At 47.8% G+C, this 18,990-nt stretch overlaps 1 protein-coding gene and 1 long non-coding RNA gene across 4 annotated transcripts in view; one reads left to right on the top strand and one right to left on the bottom strand.

Moving 5' to 3' along the window:
* LOC128138055 (leucine-rich repeat and fibronectin type III domain-containing protein 1-like protein) overlaps positions 1 to 12,496 on the top strand; it is a 71,823-nt gene extending 59,327 nt beyond the window's left edge. For 2 of the 3 annotated variants that reach the window (XM_052779348.1, XM_052779347.1), the window contains exon 3: positions 9,871 to 12,496. In XM_052779348.1, coding sequence (XP_052635308.1) covers positions 9,871 to 10,381 — 511 coding nt within the window. In that variant the 3' untranslated portion in view covers positions 10,382 to 12,496. Of the gene's footprint in view, positions 1 to 599; positions 966 to 9,870 lie in introns of those variants that run through there. The other variant, XM_052779349.1, reaches the window with a different exon arrangement.
* A 2,491-nt stretch (positions 12,497 to 14,987) lies between these two features.
* On the bottom strand, positions 14,988 to 15,543 carry LOC128138068 (uncharacterized). Its single transcript, XR_008233952.1, has 3 exons — positions 15,461 to 15,543; positions 15,140 to 15,199; positions 14,988 to 15,052 (listed from the first exon to the last, which is right to left on the bottom strand). It is a non-coding gene; the product is annotated as an uncharacterized LOC128138068 (long non-coding RNA).
* Between the last annotated feature and the right edge of the window lie 3,447 nt (positions 15,544 to 18,990).

An 18,990-nucleotide genomic window follows, 5' to 3' on the forward strand; every position in this document is an offset into this window, starting at 1 on the left:
ACATTTGTCCGCTGGAGTAAAATTTACTTGGGAATAACTATTTAAGTCTCAGTGGACAGCGTGCAGATTAAGTTTATAGCTGCTCCCTCATGCAGGGCTGGTTGAGTTTCTGATTATCTGCCTTTCTGTTTATAGGCTTTTGTTTGGGATTAACCAAGGGTGGAAGGAATAAGGAGGGGTGGAATGACTTGAAAGTGGGAGCTAGCATTTGATTTGGATTTAGTGTTTCATAGTTGTGCGCTTCGTAAGGATGATAACTTCTCTAAACAGAGTGATAATGATTTTTCTAATGAGTGATAATGATTTTTTTCTAATGTAATGTTACTGGTTGCACTAAAGTTTGGAGTGGAGTAAGCGAAAGGAGAATGATATCTAATAGCTTCAGAAATATACCTGAAAGTCTGGGTTCAAATCTAGTGCTTGGTAAGCAGTCTCCTAAGGAAAGGAATGTAGGATAGTCGTTCTGCTGCGATTCCTATTTCAAATGCCTACCATTGCAAGCAAATTCTTGTAAAAAAAAAAAAAAAAAAAAAAAAATAAAAAAGGAACTGTGTATGAAAATTGCATGAAGTCCTTGAAACAGATGTTTCACTTTACAGTCACTTGGGATTTTCAGAAGTCTCATGTTAAAATGCCCATCCCCAGAGTCTTTTTGAGGAAGGATGCCATCCATCCTCCCGTTGTCACGGCTACGAGCTAGAAAGGAAGCAGGAGGTCTCAGGGTAAGCAAGGGTCTCTTAAGAGGGGGTGGGAGGATGCCTTGTTGGGATCTGACAGGGATGGTGAGGAGCCGGCTGGAAGATGAAGCCTCGTTTAATTGTCAGCTGTGAGAACATTTGTGACATCGCTGTTTGAGAGAAGTGCAAAGTTGCGAAATGAAGGGAAATGTGGAGATGTCTCGATAGCTGTGACTGGGGTTTCTAAAGGGATTTTATTCAATTCTCCCACTAGAAAGTGAAGTGAAGCAAGCAAAGTGAGAAGCAGCTAGAGCTGGTGGGTGCATCGCAGGCACGGCCAGTAGTTTAAGAGAGGAGTTTAATGGGATTTTTCATCCTTTGCCATAACAGCTGCTCAGCCGACTTGGCAGCCTTCATACAGTTGCAGCAATTCATTCTCGATGAGTTTTAAACTTCCCAAAGTCTCTAAAAATAAATGAGTGACTAGCATGGTAGCTTGTTAATAAATCTATAGACTTGAATACTACTGCTGCTGCTGAATGGCCTCGTTCCTAAAGAAGAAATGGGGAAGAATACTATATTTCCATGCCCCTTTCTCGGCCCAGATTCCTGTTAACCGAAAGGCTCAGCTTGGTAACAAAACCATAAAATACTTGATGCTTCAAATCACAGAGCAGTGATTTCAAATAATACAATGTAATAGACTGTAGTATAATGAGCGTCTCAAAGATGAAAATGTGTGCGTTCTCATTCAGTTCCCACAGTGAGTAATCATCAAATATAGATCCTTAAAGGAAGTTTTGTGCTAAAGTGAGAGGAATGGTAATTGGGCAGCAATTCTGCATTTGCAGTTATCTGAACAACTGCTACTTCAAGTTATGCTATAGATGTCGGAGTTTTTTAAGGTGAGCGCGTTAATGTGCACTGGAGAAACAGGAGCCCCCCGATTTGTTTGCTGACCCTTTGCATGGTCAAGACGCGTCTCAGGCTCCATGTTTCTGGTAAGATATACAAACATCTCTTTCACGGAGTCAGTCTGTTGATATATGAAGATGTAAATAGATGTGCAGTAGCATACCCAGCAGTGGCCGTGCTTCAGTGCTGCCAAAGGAGTTTTACAGAAGGTGAAAAGCTTCCTTCTACCTAGAGGACACTGTGTAATTTATTTCTGGCAGGCAATAGCTTGCTGCCTGGAAAAAAGTATTAAGCTGTGCAGGATGCATCAGAAACCTGTCGCTTCTGTCAAGTTGAGCGGTACCATGGGAAGAGCAGTTGCTATGGCAACTTTGCTTTATCTTGCGAATTTAAGTTGCTCCTTTGACTCCTTTATTTTTCCTCACCTTTCCATTTCCTTCTCCCTCTGGATAGGTAAGTGTGGGTAAGTGCATGTTCATCTGTGCCCGTGCTAGGAGCCTATGGAGGTGAAGGGAGGGAGACGATATTCTTCCTAATTTTCCCTTTGGACTGCAATCAAATTATCCGTTGGTGTATGTGAGAATAACATATGCGCCCTGCACATGGTTACACTGCCTGTGTACACTTGCACATAAGTGCACCATAATTGCTCCTTGTTGTTCCCAGTTTGGGAGATTCACAACACATGGCCACACAGCGATTTTCCCAGTGGTGAATGTGGAAAGGAAAATAGGAGTTGTGCTTCTGACTCCGCCAGTTACTGTTGCCTCAGGTGAGTCACTTAACTCCTCTCTTTCTGTGAAATGGAAACTATCACGCTGACCCATCTCTTGGGACAGGGGTTAGCAAAACTGAAAGCAGACATTAGCTATGGAGAAAGAAAATTGCATCAGAGTGAAGCATCTGGCAAGATGAGTAGCAACAATCCAGAATTGGTAAATTAAGGTGCAGGTAGCAATTTGTGGAAAGCATCAGTATTGAAAGTAAGAGCCTTGTTTGTTTTCAGAATAAAGGTCGGAAACTGTTGTTGTGCAGCCATGTATAGAGTGAATCAAGAATCGTAATAGCCACTTTGTGCAGCTTTTCCTTCTCTGAGATATAAATGGATCTGTATTCTTTAAACAGCTTACAGTCTTGATGCTGATTACAGTTCCTGCGCAATTTGGACTTCACAATGCTATAATTTTAGTTTAACTGTCATCGCTCAAGTGTCCTGCCCAGGTTTCTAGTGCTAGTCTTGGGGAAGAGATATCAGCAGAACTGACCTTTCGATACTAAAATAGTAGTGATGAATATTATACAAGCTTTAGAAAGCAATAATTAGAATCATAGAATCATTTAGGTTGGAAAAGACCTTCAAGATCATCGAGTCCAACCATCAACCATGCCCACTAAATTAATCTGGGAGAGAAGCCATGCTATTTTATTGCTGCTTTGTCATGATGCACACATGTGTTTGTGTGTACGTATAGATGCAAATGCTCCTCTTCTGTATGCTGATAGAGTTCATATGTATCTTTATGAAGATGACTCCTTGCGTTAGGTTATGGGATAAAAGGCTCATCTCCATGGGACCCTGGGCCACCTCTCTCTTGTAGCCTTGCTTGGTGTGCAAGAGAGAAGTGGGGCAGCAACTGATGCTCAAAATGCCCTGAAGGGAACTGCAGGTGCTCCTATTCTGTCTGCTGGTGCTTCCTCAAATGGCCAGCAAATTAAAAAAAAAAAAGTGATTTTGTATTTCTGAGCTAGGCTGGATAAACTTCAATTTTTACCGCAGTTGATATAAGCAGCAGATTACTAATGCTTCATAACAATCTGATTGATGTCCTAGTCAATTAGAAGCTGGATCTCATAACATCAAAGGCAACAGTCTCCTAAGCATTGAATTTAATCTTTAATAGCTAGTGATCATCTAACTTTAATTAGCTGCAACTACATGCTATAAATTAGAAGATGAGTATTTAATAGTGATGCTTCTCTATAGATAATTGAGAGACTATATATTGCATAAAACTGTTGATAATATGTCCTTGTTTTCTCTGTTGAGAGAAAAACTTAGAAATTGAGAGGCAGACCACTTTTAAGATGGAGTACAAAGTACTGTTGTTTAAAGGGCAGAGCTGTCACTCTTGGGGAAAAGGTGCTATATTGCCAGATCAATATAGCAATGATTACATCTGTTGCATGAAAAGCAGTTGGAATCAGCCATGCTACGTCTGCTCAAAAATTCTTAAATTAGTCCAGTGCAGTGCAATGGAAAGCCTCAGGACCGTGCTAGATTTCAAAGAGTGAAGTTTGAAAGAGGTTTTATAGCTCCTCATCGGTCAGGCATGTGCCGTAAGACTTTGTGTTTCCTTTCTGGGTGCCCTTGACACACTGGACCCTGCATGTGCACCGTAGGGATGGACTCAGGTTTGCAGGGGGTGCAACATGCCTCTCAACCGGTGGAGTTGCTGTGCGCGCGTGCAGTTAACTGTAGTGATTTTGGAGTACATCAGGATTGCCGTGGTTATCCAGCAAGCCTGCACATGAGCGGTGGCTGTTTGTCAGGAGGAAATCTTGGACAAATGGTCATGTTTGCATTTCTTCACCTAGCCAGCAGTCATTCCTCAAAAAGGAGGATATACCAATGGAAGTCCAGAAATACGGGAGCCATCTGACATCTGTAAATATCACGTGACTTGTCACTCTTTGGCTTTAATTTTGGTATCTTTTTTCCTTATCTTGCAATGTAGCAGTTGTCATGGCAGTTTCCAGGCGTCTTCAAGGAGTTTCTCCTTGGAAACCTCTTCTTCAGGTTTCCCTTTCTGAGGAAAAACCTTACATTCTCATAGTTGACTGTGTGCTGAGTTAATCAGGATTACCCTTACGAAGTTGGTTTCCTCAAACCACAGAGGTCACTTCTCCATTTTTATTCCCCTCTTTCCCATGCCCCCGTGATCTTTGTTAACGAGGCTGCCCACCTGATCGCTGCTGGAGCTGCATCATGGTTTATCAAAATAAGACCCTGCAGATGCAAATGATGGATGGTAGTTGTTGCGTTATGGAGAGATCATTCAAACGTGAAATATCAATGTCTTGTTTTCCAAGCATTTAAGATGCTGTGCTTTTTTTGGAGGGGGAAAAGATCCCTGTTTCCTTTTGTACTGTTGATGCAGAAGTATGGGGTTTTTTTAAGAATAGTATGAATAAGAATCAATTGCTGTCATTGCTTCTATCAAAAATTTTGGCATGATTTGTGTGAAAGCTCGATAAATAAGAAACCTGCCATCAATGCTTCATAACTGTCTGTATCTTCTGGTGCATGGTCATTTCGTTTCCAGACTGTAGCATGAACCATGTAAAAATAATTCTTTTGAAAAATGCAGCCAGCAGCCTGGGTTCAGTAACGGTCTAGGATTTTATCCTGTCTTAGGATGGTGGTGGTGGTTGTTGTTTTTACCTCCACAAATGTCATAGATCATATTTGGGTCTCAGTGTTTCTGTGAAAAAAACCAGACTCTATACTGATTGCTTTTTAATCCCTTTAATCAGCTGAGTAAATTGGGTGCTCAGGAGTTTGTTGACAGAATCAGTTCAAAAAGACCTCCTGTCACTGGGGTCCCTCCCACACATCAAATTCCCCATCCCTTCCTTTCATCCCCATCCTTCCCTTCCCAATTCAACAGTTGAAATGGCAGAAAAGAAATTCTGTTTTTCAAACCTTCAAAATGGTGGCGTTGGATTGGGGGTTGGCCAAAGTAAAAGTGATTAATTTGAGGCACTCTGGCCACAGTATTACACTTTCCTATGGGCAGCATCATTGATCAATTAGAGTCCAAACAAAAGACTCCATCTCGATTTCAAGCTGCTCAGTTTATTTTGTCGTTGTTGACAACGTTGCTAGGAAATATTTCCAATCTCACAAAATGATGTTTTGTCAGAAGTTTTGTGAGCAGATTTTACAGTTGAGTTTTCACCAAAGGGCTTTACTTGTTACTGGCTGACTACAGATGGCAGGGGAAACGCTGGCACAGATTATGGTTTATAGATGTTAGTGCTCTTAAACCAGTTACGTTAGCACTCTTCATTTAAATCTGACAGTTACTGTTCTGCTATTGATCCATTTGAAAGATGGTGCTTGTGGGCCAACGTGGAGAGTCTGTGACATTAGAGACGTAAGAGAAAAGGTAGTATACTTTCAGCTACAAAAAAAAAAGATTTGACGGAATTGTGTCTAAAAACCACAGTTTTGGCAGCTTTTATAGGTAATGGGAAGCAAGCTCCTGATGAAACTCTAATGTAAATGAAGAGGTTTTTTTGAGAAAAAACTGATGGGTAGTAATTGTGAAACAACATAATAACATTTCTTGAAGAATTAAAAAAAGACCAAAAAAACCCCAAAAGAATAACCAAGTAAAAGGTTTTTGCATCCCTGGAGATTTGAGAATCTCCTGGCAGACATGGGGTTTGTGTTTCTGTATTGCTATTGTGAAATGTCTTTCATGCAAACTAATTATTTAAGTAAATGACTTTTTGATTGCTGCAAGCTCTTAGTTTGAGATTGAATAATTCCACTGAGAGGTTGATAAGCTTTACCCCACTTAGAATCACAGTGCTCCTATATCCCAGTCACTTGGGGTCATCAAGGGTCATATGGCATCCCGAGTATGTTTCGTAACAAACCTACAACCTAGTCAATGGTGCTTAAACTGTTATTGGGTCAAACTAAGTGCTAATGGAGATCTTTGTTCTGAAGATGCCATTCTCTAAACTGTAGTCTATGGGTTCTGGTAGAATCATAAAGCTTTCAGATGATATGCTTGCTCCCAGTATCTACCCATATGCTTTCTGGCCTTTCCTACAAGTCCTCGCCATTCACCACAGCCTGGCACTAAAGACCTGCCTTTGTTACAACCACTATACTCAAGCTTGTGCTAATTTGTCAAGCTGATTGAATTTAACTGCTATTCAATCATTTATAGCATTACTGAAATAAAGTAAATACGGTATAGGGAAGACTATACTCTACTGCAGAAGTAAATGCTCTGCAGGCATAAGCGAGAAAACATGCAGAGGTTAACTACTGACATGGCTGTAGGCAGATTGCCTACTCAGTTGTGAGCTGTCCTTACTCATTTGTAGAGGTTTCCTTGAAACTTCCTAAATATGCCAAAATAGCTACCTTTCCCAGGAGACATGTCTGTGAATAACTGCTTAACCAGTGAAGAAACCTTATCAAGACTACATGCTTCTCCTTATTCATGGAGCTGAAAATAGCCTTGTATTACCAGAAAAGCTGATAGAAATCAAATATATATTTGGTCTTATTGAACATTTGTACAGAAGATTTGCACAGGAGATCAGAAAGGTTTAGAACCTCTTTTGGGTGACAGCTATTATAAAAGTATTTCAGCAATAGCTGGGCACACTGTAATACAGCATATTCTGTACATAGCTTTCCATGGAAATTAGTCAAATTTCAATACATAACTCTTCATTGAATAATCCTGACAATAAGGCAATGCAGAAAGTTGTTTGAAAGAAGAAGTGAGCATTAAAGGCTGCTGAATAAGGCAAATAATATGGACATTAAGCTAGAAAACTGTACTTTGCATAATTTTTGCAATGACACCTCCCTCTCACAGATGGGCAGGCTCCTAAAGACTAGAAAGATGCTTTCTGTCTGGTGTTTCCTTTCTATTCCTGTTGCTTAGCTGGTCTTTTAAATGGTGTCCTCTTCTGCAGGGGTTATCTATGACATCCCTCAATTTTTTACATATTGTGCCCTGAGGTTCAGTGATGGTTTTGTTGATGTCAAGTGATTTTAGACTTTGTGCCATGGTTGGATGTAGTTGCCAGCAGTATTTTCCTGAGAGGCATGACTGATTTCAAAGCCTTTTAGTGTTTGAAGGCAAGCAACTAAATTCTCCATCTTCTCAGTCGCATCCCTTTGTATGACAAGCAAGAATCTTCTGCTTAGTTTCAGTGTAACTTGGTGTTTGAACTGAGGGAGGAATGCAGTCCAGTCTGAGCCACGGTGTTCTCATCATGTCTGGTCACTGTGAAATGTGGCTGAACAGAAGACCGAAAAGTTAATTAGATATTTGTCTGATAATTGATAATGGTATATGTTTTAGGAAGGCAAATGTCAAGCCAACCGAGTGGTGCTCTGCGAAGCACTAGCCACACCTGAGCATCGAGGGCCACGTTCACGTGGTGAGTGTGGGAGAATCACCGGCTACACACTACCAAACGTTGTACCTGGAAAAGCAAAGGATCGATGAATTGCTTTCCGGAGTCCTAGTCCAGTGAGACAACACAACCTCGGTGTTTTCTTTGACATGGTGTAACATTATGTAATGACACTGCTGAATTAATTTGTGGAAGACAGGAAAGAGCAAGGAGCACGACGTACTTTGAGGATTTAGTGGTCAGCTGGTATAGGAGATGTATAACTGCAGAGCAAAAATCACGACAAAAGGCTTGTTCCATAAAGTAACACTTGCATGGCAGAGAAGGGAGGAGTCTGTTGTTAATGATTGCAACTGGGAGACCTCATTCTGCATTGCCTGCACTCTGAATGAGTAACAGTGGCCATGAGGAATTTCAAGGGCTTGTTCTGCTGGTCTGAAGCAGTTGTTAGCTTTGCACGTTTCCTCCTACATTAATGTTGGATTAAATATCTCATTATGTACACGCTAGGAGTTGTTTGGGTGTTTCAATTTGACAAATGAATCTTTGTGTAGTTTCCTCTCAAACCCTGTTTTTTCCTGCAGTAAAAATCTCATTAGCCTTAAAACCCAGCACGTGGTCACATTCTTTGGAGGTTGTGAAGCTGCTGTTATAAATTAAGGCTGGGGCAATGGTTATGAGTTGTGGTTTGGGAAATTCAAATTGGACATTTGGGGAAAAATATCTACTAGGAGGGTAGTTTAATGCTGGAATGATGCCTAGAGAGCTCATGGAAGGTTTTCAAGTGTTGGCTAGGCAGAAGCGTGGTTGACCTGATCTACTGTTTGTGATACTGCTCTGTGTGGGAAGCTAGGCTAGAGATCTCTGGGGGTCTCCTCCTTTAATGTTTCTATGAATCTGTGATGGCGCATGTACATCGACAAGGGAGTGATTTGGGTTTTTCATAGTCACAGAAATTCGGTTGTTATAAATGAAGTGGTAGCAGCCATGTGTTTGGAGAATGGTCTTCTGAAGGTGTAGCTCTTCTTTCTTTCCAGTCTAAGCATTGTAGAGTCCTTAGTCCCACGGATGACTACTTGGAAAAGACCGTATGACAAGCGGTTAGTCTTCACCACCACCACCACCACCTTCGTGGCCAGGAGAAGGCCACGTGCCCACCCACTATAAATGGATGTAGTTTCACCGATTCCTCTGCAACAGTGCTACTTTACTCCAGTGAGGAATCTGAGCCAAACATATGGAGAGCTGGTCTGCAATAAGATAATGCGATTCGTACGCTCATGACTGGGGTCTGTGGGAATTTGTAACATAGCATATACTCTTCTTTTGGGATCCTTCTCATATGTTGATTTAGTACCAGTGCTACTTTGTGGTAAGGGAATATTTGGAACTGACATAGAACAATCTCAATGGTAGGGTTGCATCAAGGTAAGGAATTCAGTAGATGCTGTTATTGGGCTACAGAAGATACCACTTAGTTGCAAGTGTGTATGCTTTGCTCTGATTGTTCTTACCAGTCACCTGATTATGAGACACTGAGCATCACAGAGCTGTTAGAAGATGGAAATAAGGTTAATCTGTAGACCACAGGTTTGATTTTGCCTTTTTCCCTCAATCTTCAAAATGTGCTTCCTGCGTATATAAAATTACTAAAATACATTTTACAGTGTTTAGTTTTATCCTTTTCTGCCATTTAAGTCCTTAAGTATGTTGCTTCGGTTCCTTTATGTTTTTTTTGAAAGGCTGACCATATTCCATTCTGCATAGGGCATGTTATGCCCTTTTATGCTGAAACTGTGGAAATTTAAGATAATGCAGATCAAAACAATAGATCAAGCATGACTTCTCCTCTGACCCTTGGCAAGCGTGTGCACTCTAGTCCATGTTTGTTTGAAATAGACAAGGTAAAGATATTGCCATCACTAAAATCTGTATCTTCCATATCTACTGAGAAACCTAGGGAATGCTAGATTTTTGCTGCTTGGTCCGATTGCCGTGCTCATCTTCTGCTCTGTTAGTTTCCTCACAGTGGCATTGATAGTCAAAAGAGCTCTCCTTAGGCTCGATCAACTTGGATGTTTACTGTACTCATTTTCTCTTCCAGGATGATTCCAGCTGCTAGTAAATCCATCTTCTTGACTGATCTGGTTGCAGGACGCGAGTACAACCTCTGTGTTCTTGCTGTTTATGATGACGGATTGACATCTTTGACTGCAACCAGGGTGATCGGATGCGTGCAGTTTACAACCCAGGAAGAATACAAACAGTGCCGATCCCTTCACACGCAGTTTCTTGGAGGAACCATGATCATCATTATTGGGGGTATCATTGTGGCTTCAGTTCTTGTTTTCATCTTCATCCTCCTCATGAAATATAAAGTCTACAACAACCACCACAAAAATAAAACTACTAAAGTTAATAATGTCTGCTCTCAAACCAATGGAAGCCAAAGTGGCTCGATGGCTCGATCCACTCCTAAACTTGCAGAGAGGTGGGAAAGTTTGCACCAGGAATGCTCAGGCTCTTCCATCAAAGGAAAAACTGTTGTAGATTTGGATTGTGAAAAAGTGACTCCAACCAACACAACCTTTTTAACAACTGATCCGTTATCTTAATGGCCATTTGATGGAACAGGACACACCAAGGTGGTATTGCTTGAAACATTTTAATGTGAGTGATTGTATTTTAAGCTTCACTACTATTGTCTATTTTTAAGATCAGATGGTTTAAAAAATATTTTCTTAATCTGTATACAGTTCTTGCATTCTTAACTATTTTGTTTCAATGTATTAAATATAAGTGTGTGATTTACAAGATTTTTTTACTGGTTCTTTTATAGCATACGCCTCTGGTATCAAGGCAGCAGCATAGCTAAATTCTACTAGGTTTGACTTTGGTGAAATGCACTTTTTCATTTGGTTACCAACCAGCAGCAAAATTGTACTCTCAGGATCCTCAGACTTCCTTTCTCATGGCAGAGTCACTTAGCAGCTTAAACTACTCATCTCTTCAAGGAATGATTTGTTCTAAGAAGTTACTAGTTTCTCAATACTGAGTTATTTTTGCCATAGGTATGTTGTATGTGTGCTGCTCACAAAAGAAGTAAAATTAGCAGAGGTTGCCCACAGGAGAAAAAAAAAATATATATATATACTCTTAAAAAAAGGAGACAGAAAATTGAAGTACTTTAAGTACTTTAGCATATTCTCTCAATTATTCAGTGGCACAGAAATACGAACTCATATTGTTTGCTTTGTAACAGCTGTTATCTGTTGAGACTGTGCCTTTGAGAAACCTCCTCTTGTTCTTGGTAGTCAGATTTACCTTTGTTTGGGCAGGAAGATGACCTGGTTTTGTCCTTTCTAAATTGTAAAACTTCACAAACCGATTGAAATTAGATGTGTTTCACTGTGCACGTTTTTGCTATGCTGAAAACCATGCCATAATCTCCCCCCCTGAAAGCATACTGGTGAAGGGTTTTTTTTCTTTTTTGTTGGTAAAGTTGTTGATTGAGGACCCACAGATTAAAGCTCCTGTGTCCTGAGGCACATTGCACTATCTCACTGTGACACTGCATCTTCAGATGGCTTTTATATCAGTCTCTTATTTCTGTAATAATGCATGAAGTGTAATGTAAGTGGCTGATAGATGAATTATGTGAATGTGTCTGGTCAAGTAATTTTAACGCATCATATTGAATAATGAAATGTTCCTTTTGTTTCAAGGGATACTGTCAGATCAAGGTGGGCCCGAAGTTTAGGTTTTGAAATAACTTTTACAAAGCCTACGAGGAGCCGGTGACCTCAACTAAACAAAATGTCCCCTCTGCCATCCTCATTGGTTGGTGATTTTTTTTTTGGTGTTGTTTTGATATTTGGCTTTGAAAGCAAAACAAGAGAAAACACAAATACCTTTTATTTATTAAACCTCAAGAAATGGAATGTGAAAGCAATTGACAGGAGAGGCTTGCAAGCTGAGGGACTGGCTTGTGTCTTTTAAGGTGATTGTGTCACAACTTGGCAATTAACAGAAAGAGAAGTATTTTTCCTAAGATTGTCCCTTTAACAGACTCAAAATATTTCTCCTGTTTGGATATGAAAGAATGGACCAAGAAAAGTTACCTGGCAGACAGCCAAAGGCTGTTTAACTACACAGCAATTAAGTACTATATTTTAATAGAGTTAGTCTTGCAAACTGCTGAAGTACAAGGCATTTTTTGATGTTTCTGTGATGCACAGATTTGCTGAGGCCTATGTTCTGTTTTGATACTCAACCATAAATGGAGGAAAAAGTAATTTGAAGGGATTCTGTTATCAGGCATATTGTGACAGTGAGGTAAGACTATGCAGCTACACTCATGTTAGTTTTCTTAAAAAAAAAAAAAAAAAGCTATATGTACAACTGTGCAAATGGATGCTTCTTGTTATGGAGATGATGATGACTGTGTCCATGCTTTCCTGGATTTTCCTCTGGCTTCTGTCTGACTTCCAGGGCTGCAGACTCATCACTGGCACTCCTAAGGTACAACCTCCTGAACCTGCCCATGGTCACTGATTTGAAATGCTCTTGTAATCCCCACCTCTTCCAGCAAGCAAATTTAACTCGTCTTTGGCCAGACACAAAATTCAATGCTGGAATTTGAACATGATTTTCTTAATTACTGCAGCCTGATTGCTATGAGTATCATGAGTGGCTCAACCCACCTGTACATTAAATCTGTTTATTGGTAATATCCTGCCATTTTCTGCCAGTAGCAATTTCTGTCGTGCCCTTTTATTTGGTTCCTACTTGTTAAATATGAAAATGCTGCATGGCTGAGCAGTGTCAGGTGGGGTTCAGGGACTGTAGCTGCAAATGGTCTATTTTGACACTTCATAGCATGTATGTACCTAACATGGGTATCACAGCAGCCAAGCCTACCCCTTTTGCTGGCCCTTGGACCACAGGCAGAGATGGCATGTTAGTCCATTCTGTAACTGCTGTTCTCTCTTGCTCCCAGGTTGTCCATTTTATCATTAGAAGAGCGTCAAACCAGTATGAGCTGTGCTAGCAGCATCCTTGCCTGCATGCAGTAGCAGGGGCATACTGGATTTAAGTATTTCTCCCTTGGAAATGGAATTGGGGTTTGGTGTGTTTCTCCAGGTTGTTTTAAGAGGTTGAGGTTATTGGAGAATGACTCTGAATTCCTGATGTCTCTATAACAGAAGCATAAAAATGTGGAAAGCAGCAGGAAGCTGCTTCTGAAGCAATTACTCCTTCAGAAAGATTATGGAGGGGAAAAAAAATGGGGGGATGTCATAACCAGTGCTGTAAAGGATAACCTTAGGTGAGCAGGGGGCAACAGTGGAGCAGTAGTTGAGGGGAGGGAAAGGCTCAATAAAGGCCATGCTCCTCCTCACCTGCCTTCATTCCTGCTGCCTCCCCTCGCTGCTCTCGTTCGGAACGTTGGCCTCTCCAGGTGAACATGGCTGAAGTTGGGAGGAATGTCACTCTTCCACAGGAGACCACAGCCTGCCCCTCGCTCTGTGCCTCAGGACTGCCATCTCTCCCCTCTGCTCCATGAGGAGTCCAGAAGCTGTGGTGGTGGCACTGAGCTTGTCAGGGCAGCGGGGCAGGGGAAATGGCGGCTGTTGCCTGCCAGGCGCTGTGGTGGCAGAGGGTGGGTGGGCACACCACCTCAGTGCTCCGGTACTGGCACTGCTGAAGCTGCTACGCACATGCGCGTTCAGGCCGGCCGTGGCTGCCTGCTGCCCACGGGGGGATGGTTGTGGGGTACCACCAGGGCGGAGGAGCCCTGGGTTGGTGTGGCAGGGCTGTGCTCTGGCCTCTGTAGGGGTGAAGAGAGGAAGATGGCTTGGGCTTGCCTCAGCCTGACCTGGTTGCCCCCTCAGAACCTCTCAGCACCCCAATGCACCTTTCTGATGTGCTCTAGAAGCCTCAGTTTGCCCCCTGGTCCCTGCAGCACCCCTCTCAGCCTCCTTGCACCCTCTCTTTGAGCCTCAGGAACTGGCCCTTGGCCCTCATTGCACACAAAAGTCCACTGTTGGCCTTCACTGGGGCCAGTGGAGGGCTCTCGGGCACACTCCAACTGCAGGACTCCTCCATTTGCCCTCTAGCTGTCTTAGGATCGCTCTAGGCCTCTCAGGACCCCTCCTGAGGCCTTCATTGCCCCCCCCCCAGGCCCCTCTGTGGGACCTATAGCACCTTAAGAAGCCCCACTGGACTGGGGGCCTGGTCCCCTAGGCTCTACAATACACCACTTCAGTCCCCTCGGCACTCCTCCATAGGTCTTTGTGATGCCCCAGAGCCTTCTGCTGCTCGTCCAGCCTTCTTAGGAGCCCCCTGGTCTCCAGAGGACCACTTGTGAGGCATTCATGGTGACGGAGGCACTCTGTTTGTCCGCTAGTCCCCCCGCAGTTGCCCCCTTATCACGTCTGGACTCTGCCTGGAAACCCTCCCGAGTCCACCATGGGGCGGGGAAGTGGCGAAGCAGCAACAGCAGATGCTGGGGCCTCGCTGGGATGCCTGGAGAGCCACAGGATGGCCGGAGCTGGGCGCACCCTTCCTGCGCCCTACCCTCGCTGCGTGACGGAGGGGACTGCAGGCCCCTGCGGCACACCTCTGCTTCTCCTCTTGGGTCTCGGCTGAGCTGTGGGAGTGGGAGCGTGAGGAGGGTTGCTGCAGGGCCGTGAGATGGGGCTGCGACCCGGGGCCGTCGTTCAAAGCAGCATCCCCGCGCCCCAGGGTGCTGTGCGTGGGGAAGGACTCTGGGACTGAAGCGAAGGAGAACTTCTGGAGGGCTGCTGGCAAGCGTGGGCGTCAGGCAGCTCTCCGGGCAATCCCGATTCCTTCGGGGGCTGCCATTTCCCCTTTGCCCTCTGCCTCCCTAAGGAAAAGACTTCCCCAGGGGGTGAACAAAGGTGGCTTCTTCTGGGGAAAGACCGGTCGTCGAGGGGTAAACTTGTAAAACAAGCCTGGGGCCAGGGCGTGCCGAGGGGCGAGCTATCCTGCAGGCAGCGGGACAGGCCAGGGATGACGCTGTCTGCTCAGCACGCGACACAGCTGAAGGACACTGTGGGTTTGGGCTTGTTGTTCCAGCTTTATTAAAATACAGCCGCTTTCCCGAGGAAAGCTGCACCTCTGCCTGGCTCAGCAGCACCCGCAGCACAATGCTCGCAGGCTGCGTCCCCGTGTCCGCTGCACCCTTGGAGAGTTCAGGATGAGGGCGGTCTGAAGTGCCAGGGAACAGATGGCGGGTTCGCTGTCTTCTTGCATGGGCTGAAGAGCTGCAACCGAAAGAAACAGAGCCGAGATGACCCCCCGTGTCTGCGGAGACGCCCGGGCGTCCCCTCCAGACCATGCTCCCTACTCACCCCTGCAGATCTCAGCCAGCTTCTCCCTGCTTTGGTCCCTCAGGGGCCGCGCAGCAAGCCCTAGGCACAGAGCGTCGTCAGACCTCCCGCTCCCCAGCATGCTCCCAGCAGCACAGCCCCAGCCCTGCCGCCTGGGCTTGCACGCCCTCCTCCCCCTCGCCAGGGCTGAGCCCAGGGAAGACCAGTAGCCGAGGGGGGTGGGACTGCGCAAGGCGGCCACCAAGCCCACCTGCGTGGGCAGGGGTGGGAGAAGGAGGCCAAGGCCCCGCGCGGGGCAGCTGGGGCTCTGCCAAAAGAGGGACCCCGGGGGCTGTGGCTCACCGATGAACCTCACGGCCACCTCTCGCAAGGTGGCCTGAGCGTCCGCCAGGTACGGCAGGCTCTGGCTCAAGTATTCTTCAGCCCTGCTCCTGTCCTGCACCAGCTGGAGAGAGAGAGCACAAGGGTATGGGCATGTCGCAGAGCCTCCCCAGTTGGCCAGAGCAGTCCCTCCTCCTGGCCCCCAGGCCATTCCCGTCTCCCAGCCAGGAGCTCTGCGGGAGTGAGTTTGAGAGCGCGCCACAGGCAGAGGGGTCCAAGGGGTGCTGAGACCCCTCCATCCCACTGCAAGGCCCAGACGGGCCAGGGTCCCCAGGCCCTGGGGCTTGTCCTCACCAAGCACTCTCCAATCCTCCATGTCTGCTGTGTCTGCACCAGGTGTTTGAGCTCTTTCCACTTGAGGAGCTCTGCGGTGGTGATGAGGGCTTCCCCAGAGACCTGCAGAGCAGCAGAAGCTGGGAGATGGCACCACAGCCTGGGGAAGGAGAGCTGGCATAAGAGTGAATCTTACACATTTAATGTTGTTGAGGGGGGAGAGGCAGGGCTCAGCAGTGTGCCGAAAGGGAAGGGATGTCCTGGGGGCATGCCAGGGTGTCTGAACATGGGGCTCTGGGACACACCGGAAGGCAACAGGGGGGACATGAGGGCAAAGGGGGGCCTGGAGGTGCCCAGGGCTGAGCTGGCCCCGTGCCCCCCCCCAGGGGAAGGCCTGGCCCTCCCTGCCCGGGTGGTGGGTCACAGTGGGACCCCCCCCCACTGCACTGCCTGTGATCAGCACGGCTGTGGCCCCCAGCCTGCAGTGTCCAGCAGGACAGCGATGGGACAGGGCAGGAGCGCAGAGCCGGCAAGGAGCCCCCGAGCACAGCCCACATCTTTCCCCGCCACCCCTGGCAGCCCCGGTGAGGCCAAGGCGTTTCGCCGAAGCTTCCCCCTTGCCCAGCCCTTCCCTCTGTCCCACAGGATGGCGCAGAGACCCCCTCCAGCGTGGCCTGGGAGGAGGACGGGGCTCCCCAGGAGAGCAGGTCTCCACCGGAGCCCGACGAGCTGCGCATGGTCCAGCCGCTGCTGACTGGTGAGTGAGGTGCCCTGACGCTCTGGGCAGGGCTGGGGCCAGCGACCGCACCCTGCTCGATGCCAGGATCGCCGTTTCCCCGGCATGCTGGCAGCGCGGGTCCCACGGGTGGTGGGCGTGATGCTGCCTGAATGACTCAGGCAGCTGGGAGCTGGCCCCAGCACAGCCTCTCCCAAGGAGGGAGAGAGCAGAGGGGACCCCGCTCCTGCTCCGGGGCACGGGCAGAGAGAGGCAGCTGGGCTGGCAGCAGGCGGCGATGCTGTGGGATGGGGACCTTTCCTGCCTATCTGCAAGCCAGTTCCTCAGCCCGGTGCACTGGGGGCTTTCCCCGCCGCGCTGTGCTCCAGCATCACAGAAGCCTGTCTGCCCTGCACTCTCCGGCCCTGACACACATGGGAAGACTGCGCCAGGGGACCGGGCACGAAGCTGCAAGGAGGGCAGGGCTCCTTCCTCTGCTCTCTCCTGCCGCCAGACTCTCACTACAGCCCTCCCTGCTCTCCTCCTTTATTAGGTATCAGCCAGTTACCCATGTACGAAGAGGAACAGGAAATCGTGGACTTCATCCAGGCCTTTGTCAGCAGCCCAGAAAAGGTAACCGTGGCCATTTCGAACACGGCTGTGCCGGCGTCGGCTGACAGGGGCTCTGCTGCCGGGCTGCTGGCGGTGTGCTGGCTGGGCAGAGCTGCTTCTCCCAGGCCTCCCACACGGCACTGCACCCCCAGTGCTCTGGTCCCGCTGGCTGTGTGTCCCCAACTCTCACGCTCCCTGTTTGTCTCTCTGTCCCCCGGCTGCCAGGATGAGGGCCAGAAGATGAAGTTCCTGAAGTCCATTTGCAACTTGTGCACAAGCATCAGGTACTATACCTTGTCACAGCGCCTGGATGTCTTCTGCCACAGATAGGAGCTGGCAGAGAATATCAAGGTGAGGGGACACCTGGCGGCTCTGGGAAAGGGGGCAAGGCCCCCCGGCACCCTCTGAGGACAGCTGTTGGGCAGAGCTTGGGTCTGGTGGCACTGGGTGCTGGCAGCTGCCAGGTCCCATCCCGGTTGTGCTCTGCAGGTGCTGCTGGAAGAGGAGCCCAGGGACCAGCTGTGCGGGGCAGTGCGGCAGCAAGCCATGCTTGCCATCGCCGAATTGAGGTACCTGCCCATCCCTCCTGGGGACCCCTGCCCCAGAGGTCTGTGTCCACCTGCACGAGGCCTGGAGGCACTGCTCCCACCATCAGTGTCCACCTGGCCCCTCTCTCTCTTTGCAGCTCAGTGCCGACAGTGCTGGAGGGCAAAGAGAACATCCTCCTACACACCTGCTTCACGAGTGTCTTCCTGCTTCCTCCAGAAGAGGAAACGAGGAGCCTGGAGACTTGCCTCTATTTTCAGGTAAGGGCTGGGTGAGCCCCAGGAGCCCCCAGTCCCTCTGGGCTGTTCCCTGGCCACCCCGTGCTGCGATACGACCAGAGATCCAAGGCAGGGCAGGGGCTCGGCTTTGCTTTCCCACCCTTGTCCATTCGTGCCCTTCCCATGGGCCTGGCCACGTCCAACGCCACAGGCTGCTCTGCACACAGCAGGCTGTCTGCCCCCGGGTCTCTCCTGGGCACCATGGGAGTCCTCCCTTGGCGCTGGGAGTTCAGACCAGTCTCCTGGGGGTGGGAAGGACAGCAGCATCACTGCCACAACTCTCTGTCCTCCTTGCAGACCCTGCGAGCCATGGACACCATGCTGGAGACGATGGTGCTCAGCTGTCCTGCCATCAGAGTCAGTGAGGAGCTGCAGAATGTCTGGCATGTGAAAGGGGGGCTTCACAGGGGCTGTTCCTCACCCTGGGGAGAAGGGGGTGTCCACTCTTGAGTGGATGGTCCCCACCCCAGTGCCATGCAGAGAGAGCACGCTGCAGGGAGGCTGCCCACCTCCCTTGGTAACCAGGGGCTGCCCAGCAGGCTCTTCTGGAGCACAGTGCCTGCAGAGGGTGGCATCTGCCTTCCTGCCCGGCCACAAGGTTGGCCCGGGGGATTTGTCCCAAGCCCGCGAGGGACCCTAGGGGCAGGAACCCCGCTACAGGCTTTGCTCGAGATCCCAGGCAGCCTTGACGGACTGTGAGAGTCCAGCCCGGGAGCCGAGCAGTGCTGCTTCTGCTGGAGGCCATGTCTGCTCCCAGGGCACACCAGCAGCTTCTCTCTTCCCAGATGCTGCTGAACTTCACCAACTCTGAGAGAGCAGCTGTGCGGGAGAGGGCTGTGGGGAGGATTACGGTTCTGAGCCTTTTGCTGGCCAACAATTCCACACTGAAGGTAAGGAGCCAGGCACCCTCCAGCCAGGCCATCTCCCCCTCCCTGCACACCAGAGCAGCCTGCAGCTCTGCCCACGCGGGGCTGCTGCCCAGCTAGCTGCTTTGGGAGCCGTGGCCGGCACGGCCCTGCAAAGCCCTGACTCACTGGGGATCCGGCCCTGGGCGCACTCTTGGGTTC

Source organism: Harpia harpyja (genome assembly GCF_026419915.1).
Source record: "Harpia harpyja isolate bHarHar1 chromosome W unlocalized genomic scaffold, bHarHar1 primary haplotype SUPER_W_unloc_1, whole genome shotgun sequence".
Classification (NCBI taxonomy): domain Eukaryota; kingdom Metazoa; phylum Chordata; class Aves; order Accipitriformes; family Accipitridae; genus Harpia; species Harpia harpyja.